This window comes from Hypanus sabinus, chromosome 9, assembly GCF_030144855.1.
Source record: "Hypanus sabinus isolate sHypSab1 chromosome 9, sHypSab1.hap1, whole genome shotgun sequence".
Taxonomy (NCBI): Eukaryota; Metazoa; Chordata; class Chondrichthyes; order Myliobatiformes; family Dasyatidae; genus Hypanus; species Hypanus sabinus.
In genome coordinates, this window is record NC_082714.1 from 12,384,633 (window position 1) to 12,400,511 (window position 15,879).

The following is a 15,879-nucleotide window of genomic DNA, read 5'->3' on the forward strand; positions in this document are numbered from 1 at the left end:
GGGGAGTTCCTACCAGCCCCACGGGGGCAAGAGGAAGATCCCGCAGCAGTCCTGGGCAGACTACGCGAGAAGCTCGGTAACCTGGCCCCCATACCCACTTCACAGCACGGGCGGAACCCGACCTGCGCACCCAAAGACCTGCAGAACTGTAAGTTTGTGTTTGTACGAAGGGGCGGGCATCGGCCACCGCTGCAGCGGCCATACGAGGGGCCGTTTATGGTGCTCCGGAACAACTGGTCCACGTTCGTGCTGGACGTTGGGGGGAAAGAGGAGGTTTTCACGGTGGACCGCCTCAAACCGGCCCATGTGAACCTGGCGCAACCGGCCGAGTTTCCGGCACCTCGGCGCAGAGGCCGACCTCCCAAGCAGGTTCCGGCCCAGACTGTGGACTTTGGGGGTTGTATCGCCGGTTCTGGGGGGGGGGGGGGTCATGTGGCGACCAATTTCCTGGCACATCCGAACCGGCTCACAATTAGATAGCCTACGGGGGTTTGCGAGCACAGAGCTTTGGAGCCTCTGCGCCATGGGGGGCAGGTTGAGGGAGGCTTAAAAGTGAGGCTGAGGATTTCGAATAAAGTTTTTCCTTCGACTGCAGTTACCGACTCCGTGTCGTAATTTTAGCGCTGCATGTAGCACACCGCTACACACACACACAAAATGCTAGAGGAACTCAGCAGATCAGGCAGTACCTATGAAGAAGAATAATGAAGGGTCTCGACCGAAAATATTGACTGTTTATTCCTCTCCATAGACGCTGCCTGACCCGCTGCGTTTTGCATTGGTTTTAATTAGTTCGGCACAACATGATGAACTGCGGGTATTTTGCTGTTGCCCCTGGGTTCTTTTTCACCTCCTTCAGCATTGCACATTGTGCTCTTTTTGTGAACTTTGCAGGATGCCCACTCCTAGGGAGAGTAGCAACAGTACTGAGTTACTTCCATTTGCAGACAATTCCACTTGCTGTGGTCTGATGAACACTCAAGTCTTTAAAAATGCAGTCTTTTCCATCTTCATGCAGCTCTACAATTCTTCTAAGATCCTCTGTTTTGATCGAGGCATGGTGCACATAAACAGATCTTCTTTGAGAAGAGCAGCTCTGTCAGTAACCTGACTTTGCAGGGCACCTCTACAACCCACACTTCCTATCATTGATTGGAACACCTGACTCCCAATAGCTTTTGTAGAAGGCATTACCCCAGAGGTTCACACACTTTTTCCAACAAATACATGTAATATTGGATAATTTTTCTCAATAAATAAATGAACAAGTATAGTGTTTTTTTGTGTTATTTATTTAGTAGGTCTTTATCACATTTTAGGTCATATTTATGCAGAAATGGAGAAAATCCTACAGGGTTCACAAACTTTCTAGCACTACTGTAGTTCAGAAACACAATAGACCAGTGATGCTGGAATCTGTTGGGCGATACAACAAGCAAATCAAGCAAAATCTGCTGCACGGGAGAAGGAGTCGTCGACGTTTTGGGATGCAGACTTACATTAGGACTCAGTGGATACCTTCCCCCTCTAGCTTTAGCCCTGATGTAGGGTTTCAACTCAAAATCTCAATGGTCTCTTCCCTTTCCACTCCCATAGATGCTGCTCGAATCACTGAGTTCCTCCTGCAAGTTGTGTATTACTTCGAATAGTTCACCTTAGCTTAACAGCTCATCCAATTGTACCCAAAAATGTAATTTTAAAAAAATGTTTTTTAAATTTTTATCTCTACTCCTGGAGTATTTGCACAGGTCCCCATTTTAGGCCTGTATTAATATTTTGGGGTTCTTTAATGGCTGTGTGATTAGCTGTTGCAGTTTGAAGAGACACTTCAAAAATAACATCAAAATGAGCCTGAAAAAATTCAACGTTACATCTAAAAACTGGGAAGACATTGCACTCAATAGATGTACCTGGAGGAAATCTGTTCAAGAGGGAGCTGCACTATAGGAGAGTGACCTCCGCTGTGCCCCAGAGAACAAGCAATGGCTGTGAAAGGGAGAGACTGAACTACCAAAAGACCCAACCACAGCCCCCACTGACTCTTGCTCACACTGCACCAGAGGACCCACCAATACAGGTCCATGGTCTGCTCAGTTAGTAGTAAGGATCCATGTCATAAAAAACCCCTGCCTTAGGAGAACCTCATTCTTGACTCGATTTATTGCACTATTACAGAGGAGACATGGTGAGATGGTTCATTTTTCCCTCTGATAGTCACTTTCTGCAGCCTATGGTTCAGTCACTTAGTGTTGTCTGGCATACCAGGCCCTGGAGTAAGGAAGCACAGACAAGAGAAGTTTTTATTAAAGGAGAAGGGTGACCTTGACTTTGAAACTCTGACGTGCACTCTGTTCACCAACCCACGTAGCTGCAGATGGTGACAATGTTTGGCCATTGGACTTTTGATAAGGAGGGGGACAAAGAACAATACAGCTCAGTACAGGCCATTCGGCCCACAATGTTGTGCCGACCCTTAAACCAAAGAACAAAGAAGATTAGTCCTGCAGCTGATCACTGTTGAATTGTGTTTAAATGTAAAATGCAATCATCTTTTATCATGTCCTTTTCCCTTCTCACCCTGTAAAATAGACAGCAGGTCCCACACATCAACTGTATACAGGCTACAATTGTTCTTTAAGTAGCTTCCACAACCACAAAATCCTCAGATGATTCACTGGCAAATCATTTCGAAACCTCGGCAATCTATTGTGCTGGTAAGCAGGGTGGTCTGCATGTGCACAGCAAGATCCCACTGCTGGCGGTGATGGATGACCTGCTAAGGAGGAGGCTCTAATTATTACCCAACACAATGGGAATGCAGCCCAGCTTTTCTTGGAATCCTGCCTTGGGATTACTTACGGGCGTCTTACGAAGGCAGAAGAGGCGTAACTCTCATTTGTAAAAAGCTAGGACCGGGAAGAATGCCAAACTTGTGTCCCAAGTGTGGGTTTGTTGTGTGTCTGAGATCTTAGTTGCTGTGTAACTGGTGCAGGCTAAGTATGTGTATAGAAAGTAAACATTGTGAAAACATACTGACCTAACTAGAATCTACAGAGCAAATTAATGTTAATCTAACATCTCTCAACTGGCTATTAACATTAGCTTGTTGAAAATTAGAACATAGACCAGTACAACAGATGAACAGGCCCTTTCGCCCACAACAATGTGCTGAGCCAATTAAATTAGTAATCAAATGGCCTACACGATATCCATATCCTCCCATTCATGTGTCCATCTTTTAAAAATCCCTTATGTATCTGTCTCTATCACCACCCAGGTAGCACATTCCAGACACCCACCACTCTCTGTGCAAAAACCTTGCCCCTCACATCCTCCTTTCAGTTAAATGAAGCCCTCTAGTGTTAGAGATTCCAACCCTGGGATAAAGTTTCTGTCTGTAGCTCTGCCTTTCTTAATCTTATTCATGTCCATGAAATCTCACCCCAGCCTCCACCCCTCCAGAGAAGACAACCCAAGTCTGTCCAACCTGATGTGATAGCACATGCCTCTAATCCGGGCAGCACCCTGGTAAACCTCTTCTGCACCCTCCCCAGAGCCTCGACATCCTTCCTGTAATGGGGTGACCAGAACTATTGTGATACTTGAGTCAGGTATCACCTTCTCCCAAGGGGTTATCTCCGGTAGATTCCCTGAATGGAAAATGCCTGCATGTGACTTTATTTCACGGGGAGGCTGATGCATGGACAGGCACCACATGGTCCTTGACAGATCGGGGAGCGGGATTAGTAGTGTGATTTCAGGACAACCGGAGACCCTTCCTCTACCGTCACTGCCATTGAGATGTGCCATCATCTTCCATCAGCTCCGCCACTGAAGTATTGATTGGATTACTATTTGTCTGGAACTTCTCCCTTGACCTTATCACCACGGGTGAACCTACCGGGAGCTAAACTCCAGATGGCAACACTCCTGCCAGCTCAGGAGCTCACAACCTTCTCCACCACGATAGGTGGTGATCTTCGGATAAGACCTTGCAACATTTTCAACAGCAACTAAACTTACAACAATTTTTCATTGACTGTGAAGCACTTTGGGACAGCTTGCATTATCTCCAGAATTATAAATCTTTCAAAGAAGTTGTATAAGGCTTTGGTGAGGCCTAATCTGGAGTATGGTGTTCAATTCTGGTCACCTACCTACAGGAAAGATACCAGTAACTTTGAAAGAGTGTGAGAAATTTTACAAGGATATCACCAAGATTTGAGAACCAGAGTTGTAGGGAAAGGATGGATAGGTTACAACTTTTCTCACTGAAAGGGAGATTCGATAAAGGTATACAAAAATATGAGGGTATAGATAGAGTAAATACCAGCAGGCTTTTTTCTTTGCAGTTGGGTGATACAAGAACTAAAGGTTATGGTTTAAGTATGAAAGGTGAAATTTTTATGGGGATCATGAGGGGGAACTTCTCCCCTGGTGAGAATGTTGAACGAGCTGCCAGTGGTGGATATGGGTTTAATTTCAATATTTAAGAGGAATTTGGATAGGTACATGGTTGGGAGGGGTATGGAGGGATGTGGTCTGGGTACAGATTGATGGGACTAGGCAGAATAATTGTTTGGCTCAGGCTAGGTGGGCTGAAAGGCTTGTTCCTGTGCTGTAGTCCTCTATAAACTCTTATATTTCAAGTAAATAGGTCAGAGACAAATGAATTGCTTGAAGGTGATTGCCTACATTCTGCTTGCATCACCATTTAATGGGGCTTCTTTTATTTGTTTTCAAGATCACACCAAGAGCAGTCTCCCCTTTCCATTCCCACACTGCCATCGGTTACACCATACACTTCTCCTTATGTCTTCGATTAGAATCCAAAAAAGGGCTAGAAGATAAAAGCAAGGATGTATTTCTGAGAGTTTTAAAGTCCTCACTTGGAGCATTGTGAGCAGTTTGGGGCCCGTATCTAAGAATGAGTGTGCTGGCATTGAGGAGGGTAAGAGGAGCATCACAAGAATGATCCCAGGAATTAAATGGTTAATGTATGAGGGGTGTTTGATGGCTCTGGACCTGTAGTCACTTGAGTTTAGAAGAATGAGGGAGGATCTCTTTGAATCCTGTCGAATATTGAAAGGCCTTGGCAGAGTGAACATGGAGAGGATGTTTCCAGTCGTTGGGCAGTCTAGAACCAGATGGCACAGCCTCAGAATAGAAGGATGTCCAGTTAGAACAAAGGTGAAGAGCAATTTCTTTAGCCAGAGCAGGTGAATCTGTGGAATTCATTGCCACAGACAACTGTGGAGGCCAAGTCATTGAGTAAGTTAAAAGCGGAGTGTGATAGGCTCAAGATTAGTAAGGGCATCAAAGAAGGCAAAAGAATGGGGTTGCAAGGGTTAATAAATCAGCCATGGTGGAATGTGGAACAGATTTGAATGGTCAACTGGCTCCTATATCTGCTCCTATATCTTACTGTCTATTTGGATTTTCTCATTGCCACAGCTTCTACGTTACTTCATGCATGCAATTCTTTTACGTCTAAATTTTCCTCCTCCTCCTCCTCCTCTGTCTGAAATCTATTAAGTCTCCCCTATGGTTCATTTTCTTTCTTTCTTTCCAGTCAAGTCTGCTTCTTGTGGACATCTGTGTTTCCATGTCTCCGACAGCAACAAAGACTGAGGTTACGCAGCTGTGACTTCAGGAGACATTTGCTGTTGATTATAATCTTCACTCTCACAAAGGCACTGTTTCTCATTCTGAGTTATAATATATTGAGCCAGTCTTAGACTGAACATCACATCCACATTTACAGGGAGTTTTGGGAACAGTACTGTTTAAATTTTCATTGGAAAACATGTTGTCCATGAAGTAGTTATGATATTTTTTCTCTTCATCTTATTCCAGTTGTTTTAATGTGGTCTATGTTTCTAAAATAGTTCATCTCTTTCAATTTTTCTCTGTGTAGTTTTATTAATAATAAAACAATGAATACATATAAATAAGCAACAGGAATTGTCCCTTCTTCTTCTGACATTTAATAGAGGCTTGCAGTCCAATTTAAAGGTGCATTACCACCACCATCGAGACTGGAGTGTGGTGTAGAGAGCTGGAGAAAAAGCCCTTACGATCTCACTTTCAAATGAAAGCTAAACTACCCACAAAGGCCTTATAGGTTGTAAATAGTGAAAGACAATACTGTGAATTAGATTAAAGTCACTCCCATAACTTAACAAAGTTTTAAAATGAAAACTATCAACCCACAAAGATTGCAATGTAGCCTCATTTGATTTCCTTCAACCCTATAGGCTTTGCGCTGTAATAATATGTTCAACTGTTTCATTATGATGAGAAAACCTACATAACCCAGAGTGATGTTTTCCAGAAAGATACAAGGAATAATTAAGCGTAGTACGCCCAATTCTAAGTTGTGTCAAAATGATTCTTTCCTTGTTTTACCCCTTCTCCCATAAACCCAACAATTTTATGACTCTATAAAGGTGTCTCCCCTTATGCCTCAACACCTCATCTATTTTTCCTTCAAAAAAAGTCCATAATTATTGTTACTAATTAAATAATGTATGATATCCTCTGCTCAGAATGTAATGATCCTGGTCCTTTATTATCTATTGTAAGTTCCTTTGACTTGCATTCTGAGTTTTTTGCTTGTAATTCTGTCAGTTTTGCTCATTGCTTCTCAGCACTGAGTGAACTTCTTTTTGAGCATTATGCCTAATAATATTTCCAGCAGGTAGTCAGGCAGATCACCTGCCTTAAGTGGAGCAGAGAAGGTCATCCACTTGCTCCTTGGAAATCAGTCCATTTCATCTCATTACCTCACACTTCCTCTTAATCCTTCAAGTATTTATCCAAATGCCTTATGCAGGCAATGATTCAATCAGCAGTCATAGCTTATCAGGCTGTGATTTCAAATCCTTACTGTTCATCACTCGAAAATATATCCCTCTATAGCCTTTGTTATACCACACCTGCATTCAATTCTACTTGCCTCATTTTAGGAAGGATGTTTAAAGTGTTGGTTGGTGGGGTGCAGATACATCTCCATCAAAGGAGGTGGAAGGCAGCCATTTCCCCCACTAACCTGCAGTTCACCCTTGGGCAAGCCATAGCACATGCTTAGCTCCCCCCCCCCCCCCACACCCCAAATCAGGGTCACATGAAGCCATGGGAGCAGGTGGTGGATGGTTGGATGAGCAACTGGTGCAAATTACAAGACCTGGTTACGTGACCACTGATGCCAGGCAGACAATCTCTGAAGACTATTGAGAATGGCTGGGGTCACCCGTCTTGTAAAGACACTGCCCAGAAGTCAAGTCAAGTCAATGAAGGAGGCAATGGCAAACCACTTTAGTAGGAAAATTTACCAAGAACAATCATGGTCATGGAAAGACATCATACAACGTGGCACATAATGGTGATGTCATACAACATGGCATGTAATGGTGGTGTATAAGCTGTAGAAAGAGTGCAGAGGGTTGCTGCCTGAATTAGAGAGCATGGTCTTATGAAGATAGGTTGAATGAACTATGCCTTTTCTCTTTGGAGCAAAGGAAGATGAGAGGAAACTTGATAGAGTTGTACAAGATGATAAGAAGCATAGATCCACTGGAGAACGAGAGACTTCTTCCCGGGCCAGTAATGGCTAATTCTTTGGGGCATAATTTTAAGGTGATTGGAGAAAAGTTTCTGTGGGGATGTCAAAGGTACATTTTTTTTACAGAGTGTGGTGATTGTATGGAACACCCTGCAGGGTGCGGTGGTAGAGTCAAATGCATTAGGGACTTTTAAGAAAATCTTAGATAGGTGCATGGATTATAAGAAAGTGGAGGGCAACGTGGGTTAGATTCATCTTAGAGTAGGTCAAAAGGTCAACACAACACAAAGGGCCTGTACTGTGCTGTACTGTTTTGTGTTCTACATTTCTTTTTAATCAATCATCTGAAAACTGTCTCCATTGCCAATATGTTTTGGTATACATTTTCCTAAAGTATGATGGAAGGTTACAGAGCAGGGTGGGCCAATTCCTTCCAGAGGCAAGCTTCTCCATGCAATATCCATGGTTGAACCTCCGCCTTCAGTCCAATTTCCCAAGGCACCAAAACATGTGGCAACACTTGCAGGTTGCGCCCAGCACATCCTTGGGGTGTGTTGGTTGGAATCACAAATGACACATTACACCATTTACATGTGATAAATAAATGAATCTAAATCTGAATCTCATGTTCCGATTCCCTTTGTAACAAAAATGTGTCACTCTAATATTTGAGCATATTTAATGACTGAATATGCACTGCCGTTGAGGTAAAGAATTCCAAAATGTCCATTTTCCAAGTGAAAAGTTTTCGACTTCTTTCAGTTTGAAATCGGCAGCCTCTTAGCTCTCATTTACAAGGAGCACTTTTGCAGGAAAGCAGCATCTATCATCAAGGACCCTGACTATCCAGCCATGCTCTATTCTCACTGCTACCATCAGGAAGGAGGTAAAGGAGCCTCAGGTCCCACTCTATCAGGCTCAGGCCTAGTTATTACCTCTCAACCATCAGGTTTTTAACCAGAGTGGACAACATCACCCAACTTCACTCACCCCAACACTGAACTATTCCCACAACCTATAGACTTACTTTCAAGGACTCTTCAAAGTTCAAAGAAAATTTATTATCAAAGTGCATTCATGTCATCATGTACGTACAACCCTGAGATTCATTTTCTTGTGGGCATACTTAGTAAATCCAAGAACTATAACAGAATCAATGAAAAATCCTACGCAACAGGACAAACAACCAATGTGCAAAAGACAACAAACTATGCAAATACAAAATGTAAAAAGAACTAATAATAGTAATAATAATAATAATAAATAATCAATGAATATCAAAACCATGAGATGAAGAGTCCTTGAAAGTGAGTCCATAATGTCAGTGAAGTTATTTCATTGGTTCAAGAGCCAATGAGCGGTAATAACTGTTCCTGAACCTGGCTGAGTGAGTCCTGAGGCTCCTGTACCTTCTCCCTGATGGTAGCAGTGAGAAGAGAGCATGACCTGGGTGGTGGGGATCCTCAATGATGGATGCTCCTTTCCTGTGCTCCACGTAGATATGCTCAGTAGTGGGGAGGACTTTACCTGTGATGGACTGGCTCCACTACTTTTTGTACGATTTTCCATTCAAGAGCATTGAATTTTCCACATCAGTCAATTGTGTTTCTTAGTATTTGCTGTGAATGTCCCCAGCAAAAGGAATCTCAGCATAGTGTAAAAGTAATAAATTTACTTTAAACTTTGAATCGGTGCTGTTGGCTTATTCTTCACCCCTCATTAGTTCATCTGTTACTGACCCCAGTCTCAGCACTCCACTTCTCTTCTTTATACTGACAATCTCCCCTCTCTACTCTCAATCCTGGTGCAGTGTCTCGACACAAAAGGGCAACAATCCCTTCCTGGACCCACAGGTGCTGTTCAACCCACTGAGTTCGTCCCACAGTTTGTTTCTTTCTGCTCAACTTTCCAGTGCCTTGCGTCTCTGTTGGCTCATAAACAGCATCTTGGCATCCACATTACACAAGTGATTCTGCAGATGCTGGAAATCTTAGCAAGATACACAAAATACTGGAGGAACTCAGCAGACCAGGTAGCAACTATGCAAGAGAATAAACAGTTGGCAAGGGGTCTTGGTGCAAAGTGTCAACTGTTTATTCCACTCCATTGATGCAGACTGACCTGCTGAGTTTCTCCAGCATTTAGTATGTGTTACATCTTTGCACCTACCCTGTAGGGATCCCCCTCAGAATTTTATATATTTTGAATAGTTCACCTCTTATTCTTTTAAATTTCAGAGTACGTAGGTTGATCTTAAGCAATCTCTTCAAAGGACAAACACCTTATATTCTAGTAAACCTTCCCTGCATTCAGTGAAGGGATATAACCCTGTCAAAGACATTTTTTTAAATGAAAGCTAGACAGAATGTCCTTTTAACATTTATTTAGAGCCAATGGCAGTAAATGCAATCAGTCAAGCACAACACTGCCACATGCCTGTCATGATGGTTGTGATACAGTCATTGGCAGAGTCAACAGGATGAACACATTTTGCAACCAGCCCACTTGAGGAAATCCACTGAAAACATAGTCCCTTTTTTACAAGATAAAAATAAACCAGGTTCCCCGAATACATTGAGTGAACAAGTGTCTCTCCTTCTAACTTTCTGTAAGATTGGAGTTTCTTCTTGCAGGGTGACACCGACAAGAAGTGGAATCCTCTTCGAACACCACAACACACCCAAAAACATTAATCACTTTCAGTAGCGCACAGAATAGCATGAAGCGTCAAGATGCATAGCTTTACATAATGGAAATACAATACAGTTTCATAACTTAATAAAAATATAACAGTCATACAATTTTTATGGGATTTCTAAACCTTTTGTTACTTTTTTTTTACAATTTACATCGGCAATTTTTCAGGCTTTGAAGAAATTTCAAAACTTTGACAAACACACTAGGTCATAGGACACAATATAAGACAATTAATAGCTCAAATCCGAGAATTACAATTAACACTTGTTTTTTCAAACCACAGGCAGACGCATTCATTGTAATTCAGGCATTACCCCAGACTTTATACACGGTTTTTATACATTTGTTACTACAGCAGGTGTGTTCTACTTGAACACCTGAACAACTAAAATCCAAAATACAACTCAATATCATAAAGCAATAACAAAAGAAATTTTCAACGTAAACAAGGCACGTCATTGTTCATTTAAAAAAATGCATACAATGCTCTGCTTCAACATTAAAAACACCAAAAAGAAAAAAAGTCAACAAAATCAAAATGACAATTTAAAAACATCATTTATATATATTTTATTTAAAAATGGCTTCAAAATAAAGTAGAATTTTACAGGAGTGTTATTTTCAGTTTGTGCTAGATTAAATCATCTTAATATATAATTTAATATAGAATTTTGGGTCAGTAAAATCTCTCATCTGTGAACAGGAGCATTCACAAATATTTTAAATATTTCTTAAATTTTTCTTAAAAGGAAAGTGATGTGGATTTTCAGAAAGCCCAACAATTCACTTTTTAGCTTCTATTGTGCACGCTTTTACTGCTTAATATGGATATGGATTTCTTTTTTATTGTAATGTGTTATTCTTGCCACTGGGAGGCAGAAGATGCACATCTGGAATTGGCATATCTGGTTGAAAATCTTTATGCTTCCACATAGCCTTACCAGCTGGTGCAACTAGAACCTGTGCTAAAGCCCTTTGGGATCTTTGAGCCTGCATCCCAACCAGGGAACATAAGTAATGTGTGTGTGTTGTGTGTATAACATATATTTACAATATATAGTATTATAGATAAAGTTCTATTTGTACTTAACACTTCAAGGTGGGTGGGGAATGGCAATATCTGAGTGCATACTGCTCTGTCTTGAATTTTACATCATTCATAGTCTTCACTCAGTATGAAAACAGACCAGACAAGACACTTAGGCCTATTCAGGTCATATGGAAAGTTAACCTGAGAATCTCAACCATTAAGATGAAGGCATATGACTCAAATCTAAGGGCACGTCCACTTGGCACATCTGATCTGCAAATATGTTGGAAGCAATAGAAAAGCACTATGTAACAAGCTTTGTGTGAAACCATTTTAACCTGTTGCAGAGAGGCTTAATGATCAGTTACCGGCTCACAGGGAGTGAACTCAGAACATGGAGAAAACTAGAGACTGACTGGCCATTTTATGGGGGGGGGGTGGTTTCACTTCATTATCTTGCTAGTCTGATTGTACACATTAGTGAGAAATTATTTCTACCAAAGGCACCGCATTACAAATATCTATAGTAATACAGTGGTGGCCTAATGAAACAACGTTAGGTCAGTGTGCAAAAATACTAGCTGTTCCACAGCTGCTTAGGAGCTTGACCCACTGGAATTTGTGCAACAGGGGCTATTGGCAAAAACAGAAAAAAATATAATCAAAGCACCTTTTTGAATGGATTTTTATATGCCAACAACTTGAGTTGACTCTCTTAGACACCTGTAAAAGTTCTAATGGCATGATCTGGAGAGCCAGATGTGGAAATACCTCCCTAAAAACACAAGAGATTCTGCAGATGCTGGAAATCCACAGCAACACACACAAAATGATGAGAGTCCTGAAGACTGTTTATTAGTCTTCATAGATGCTGCCTGACCTGCTGAGTTCCAACAGCATTTTGTGTGTTTTGATACCTCCCTAAAACCAGACTAAGATTTTTTCCTCATCCAACAGCTATAAGTATGTTATCTGGTTATTTATGTCACTGATGTTTGAAAGTTTCTGCTACCTACACATTGGCCACTCTGTTTTCTACATTATGCTGGCAATTGCATTTCAAACATAATTAGTTAGATTTAAAGCACTTTTGGGACTTTTGAGGAGGCAAAAGGTGCTATATCAATGCAAACACTTTCCTTATTAAATTCTGCTGCCTGATAAACTGCTTTGCACGTGCACAACAAACAAATCTCCCTGTCCAACCACACTGTGGGAATAACATATAGCCTACTCCTGTTTCATATTCCTATGTTCTTCATCACACAGAATGACAGACAGACATATTTTATTGATCCCAAGGGAAATTGGGTTTCGTTACAGCCGTGCCAATCAAGAATGCCACCACCTCATCAATAAATTCTAAGCTTACCTATAATAGTCATAGCCTATGGGAGAAGGAGAAGTCCAAGCTGTTTAGAATTAAAACTTCACCATTTCAACTTGGCTTGGAGCAACAATAATGAATCCAGTTTAAAATTAATTAACCAGTCTAATAAGGATGAAATATGGAATCATCTAGTTAATTACAGCATTGTTTAGATGTGTTAGACCTCATCCATCCCGGATATTCTCTCTTCTCCCCTTTTCCACCAGGCAAAAGATACAAAATTATGGAAGCACATAGCATCAAGCTCAAGGACAACTTCTATCCTGCTGTTATCAGACCTCTTGTGAAATAAGATGGACTCCTGACCTCACAATCGACCTCACTATGTTCTTGTACTTTATTGTTTACCTGTGCTGCACTTTGCCCATAGCTTTTACATTCTATTCTGTATTATTACTTTTTACCTTGTTTTACCTCAATGATTTGTTAGTGTATAATGAGCATGCAAGCCAAGCATCTTTCATTGTATCTCAATGCATATGACAATAATAAACCAAAACCGGCAAGTCCAGAGGAAGAACTCAAACACACTCATTATTAAACCCAAATGTAGAAAAAGCATGAGCAGAAAAGACAGTAAGATGTTGGATTTACCGGACTAGGTGCAAAGGATCAACCTATTCTCAATGCCACTCTGCTGACCCAAGCCTGATTCTGAACCAACTTAACTTAAAGTATCTTGACTGCTTGTTACCTTATTCATTTTCATTTGTGCCCCACTAATTCCCTGACAGATGGGTTGAAATAGATTTGTCTGGCACTTTTGTCAAACTGCACTTTGCCTCCTGACACTGAAAATTAGCTTTCACCTTCTTTTCATTTTGACCTTAAATTAATTTTTGAATGCTAATGAAATGATTGCAAGATATTTTATATACTTGATTCATACATTTATTCTGTCTTAACTTCTTCACTAAATGAAGCACTTCTAAATAAAATATGCATTACATAAATACCTAGGCTGTCAGTCTTTGGGGTGTATGGAGGGAGTGTTGCATTAGGTGCAAGTGAGCTCCATTCTGCTCTCTCAGGCAGAATTAAAAAATGGCACAATTTTGAAGAAAGGCAGGGAAGTTCCTCCCAGAATCATGACGATTTAGAAAACACTTACCTAGTTATTGTCATATTGCTGCTTGTGGGTCAAATTGACTATCATATTTGTTACAACGGGCGCCATTCTTCAAAAGGTATTGTATTGCCTTAAGATGTTTCCAAGATGACCTGATTCCACGAAAGATGCTATGTAAATGCAAATTTCTTTCAAGATGGGCAGTAATGTTTACTTATTTGAGAGTTGCGTTTTGTATTTCTTGATCAGTGTGCTGTCATTCATGATTTTCTTCAGGAAGGCGCTACTGTCTAACTGCTCTGCCCTATTCTCTGCCACCCATCACTGTCCACTTCAGACCCTGTACAACTAACGGTGCAAAGTAATGAAATGTGGCAATGAAAAGTGTCATCAAGGACACTGCAAGGGGATTTGCCAATAGGAGACATTGGACATGACGAGGAATGGCAAATCTGACCAAATAGTTCCCCTTTCTGTGGGTCTAAGCCAATTGAATGTAGCTTCCAAATGCAGAAAGAAATGTTCAAGTCTGGTGGTGTCCTGCTGTAGTATTTATCTATTCAAGGCAGGTGTCTAGCTCTATATTGACTCTTAGCCATAATTCCAACTCAACCAACTACGTTAACCCTTCATTAAATGTCCCTAAAGATACAATGCTTTCACATTACAACAGCAACTAGGTTTCCAAAACCTCTCCATTGGCTGAAGAGCACCATGGACCGAGGTCATAAAAGTCAACATAGAAATATTAGTATTTCTGTCACTAATCACCTCCATCCACATCAAATGTGGTCTTAAATGTTACCTGTTCAGTCTCTCCACTGCAGTAACTACACATTCTGTTTTAAACTTTGTGTCATTTAATGGACAAAACTAATAAATACATTCTTTATTTATTCATTCATTGGCTGTAGCTGGCATAGCCAAGTGTCATTGCCCTTCCTGGATGTCTCTGAACTGAATGCGTTTATGGGCCATTAAGTGGGTAATCACGTTGATGTTGGTCTGGAATAACATATAGCTCAGACTGGGATTTCATTACTTTAAGGACATCTGCGAACTGGATGGACATTTATGACAGTCAGATAGTTTCACGGTTACTGTTACTGATACTTGATTTTTAAAAAATTCTGCCTTTCCCTAGACACTGTGGTGTGATTTGAACTTGTGCATCCCATCAAACATTGCCCAATAATTTATTCACTTGCTACCATTGGTTTAGATTATTAACTCGAAGGTATTATAAACAGGTCAGCTTAAATCTCACTATTTTTCTATCACTGGCCATGTACCCAATGGGAAACCAAGTTGAAATTTAAAGCCACAATTCAACCAAGTCATTGTGCACTTGATTAAGTTTTTATCATCTGTGATGGATGGTTTACAAGCCTATCATATTTCTCATGCTTACAGTGTACATATACTACATCTTGCATTAACACCCTATTTCAACTTTAATTTTGGGAGTTTAAACTTTTTCATGTTTGCAAGATCTCAAATCAATATTAAATCAGTTCAACCTCCCATCTCTGTTTCAGATTCAAATCCAAATCAGAAGGTTTTGACTTTCTTTGAAAGATGATGACAGTGATTTCACAGATCTTCATGTGGTAAGATCCTGAGGTAATATAAACTTTTTGTTTGGTCAGTTGTGCAAACCAAAACAAAATCAAATGGGTTCATGAAGGGAGATTGTGTCCAACACTGGTCTGGGAAGGATTTCAAAGATCATTGTGCCCACAATAGAGTCCTGAGGTTTCCCTGCCATCTGTCTTCTCTTCCTTCATTCCAACATGGCATCAAGCTGATCAGCCAAGTCATCAAACATACTGCCAATGTCATCCAGAATGCTGCCTGTGCTCTTCACCTCTGAGGCAGTCCTGGCGAGAGAAAGTACATTCCAAGCGTTACTGGTGAGAGATACAAGAGATTGTAGGTGCTGAAGACTAGAGCAGAAACAAACACAGCAGGTCAAGCAGCATACATGGAGGAAAATGAATAGCTGATGTATCAGTTGAAAACCCTTCACCTAGACAGATTCTTTCTATTCAGAAGCAGGGTTTCAATCCTAAATGTTGACTGTCCACTTCCCTTCACAGATGCTGGCTGACCTGCTGAGTTCCTTCAGT

At 41.0% G+C, this 15,879-nt stretch overlaps 1 protein-coding gene across 1 annotated transcript in view; it reads right to left on the reverse strand.

Moving 5' to 3' along the window:
- Window positions 1–9,936: 9,936 nt before the first annotated feature.
- The window catches only part of caskin1 (CASK interacting protein 1), a 675,429-nt gene continuing 669,486 nt past the window's right edge, over window positions 9,937–15,879 (reverse strand). The window contains exon 19 of the mRNA XM_059979062.1: window positions 9,937–15,630. Coding sequence (XP_059835045.1) covers window positions 15,534–15,630 — 97 coding nt within the window. The 3' untranslated portion in view covers window positions 9,937–15,533. The remainder of the gene's footprint in view (window positions 15,631–15,879) is intronic.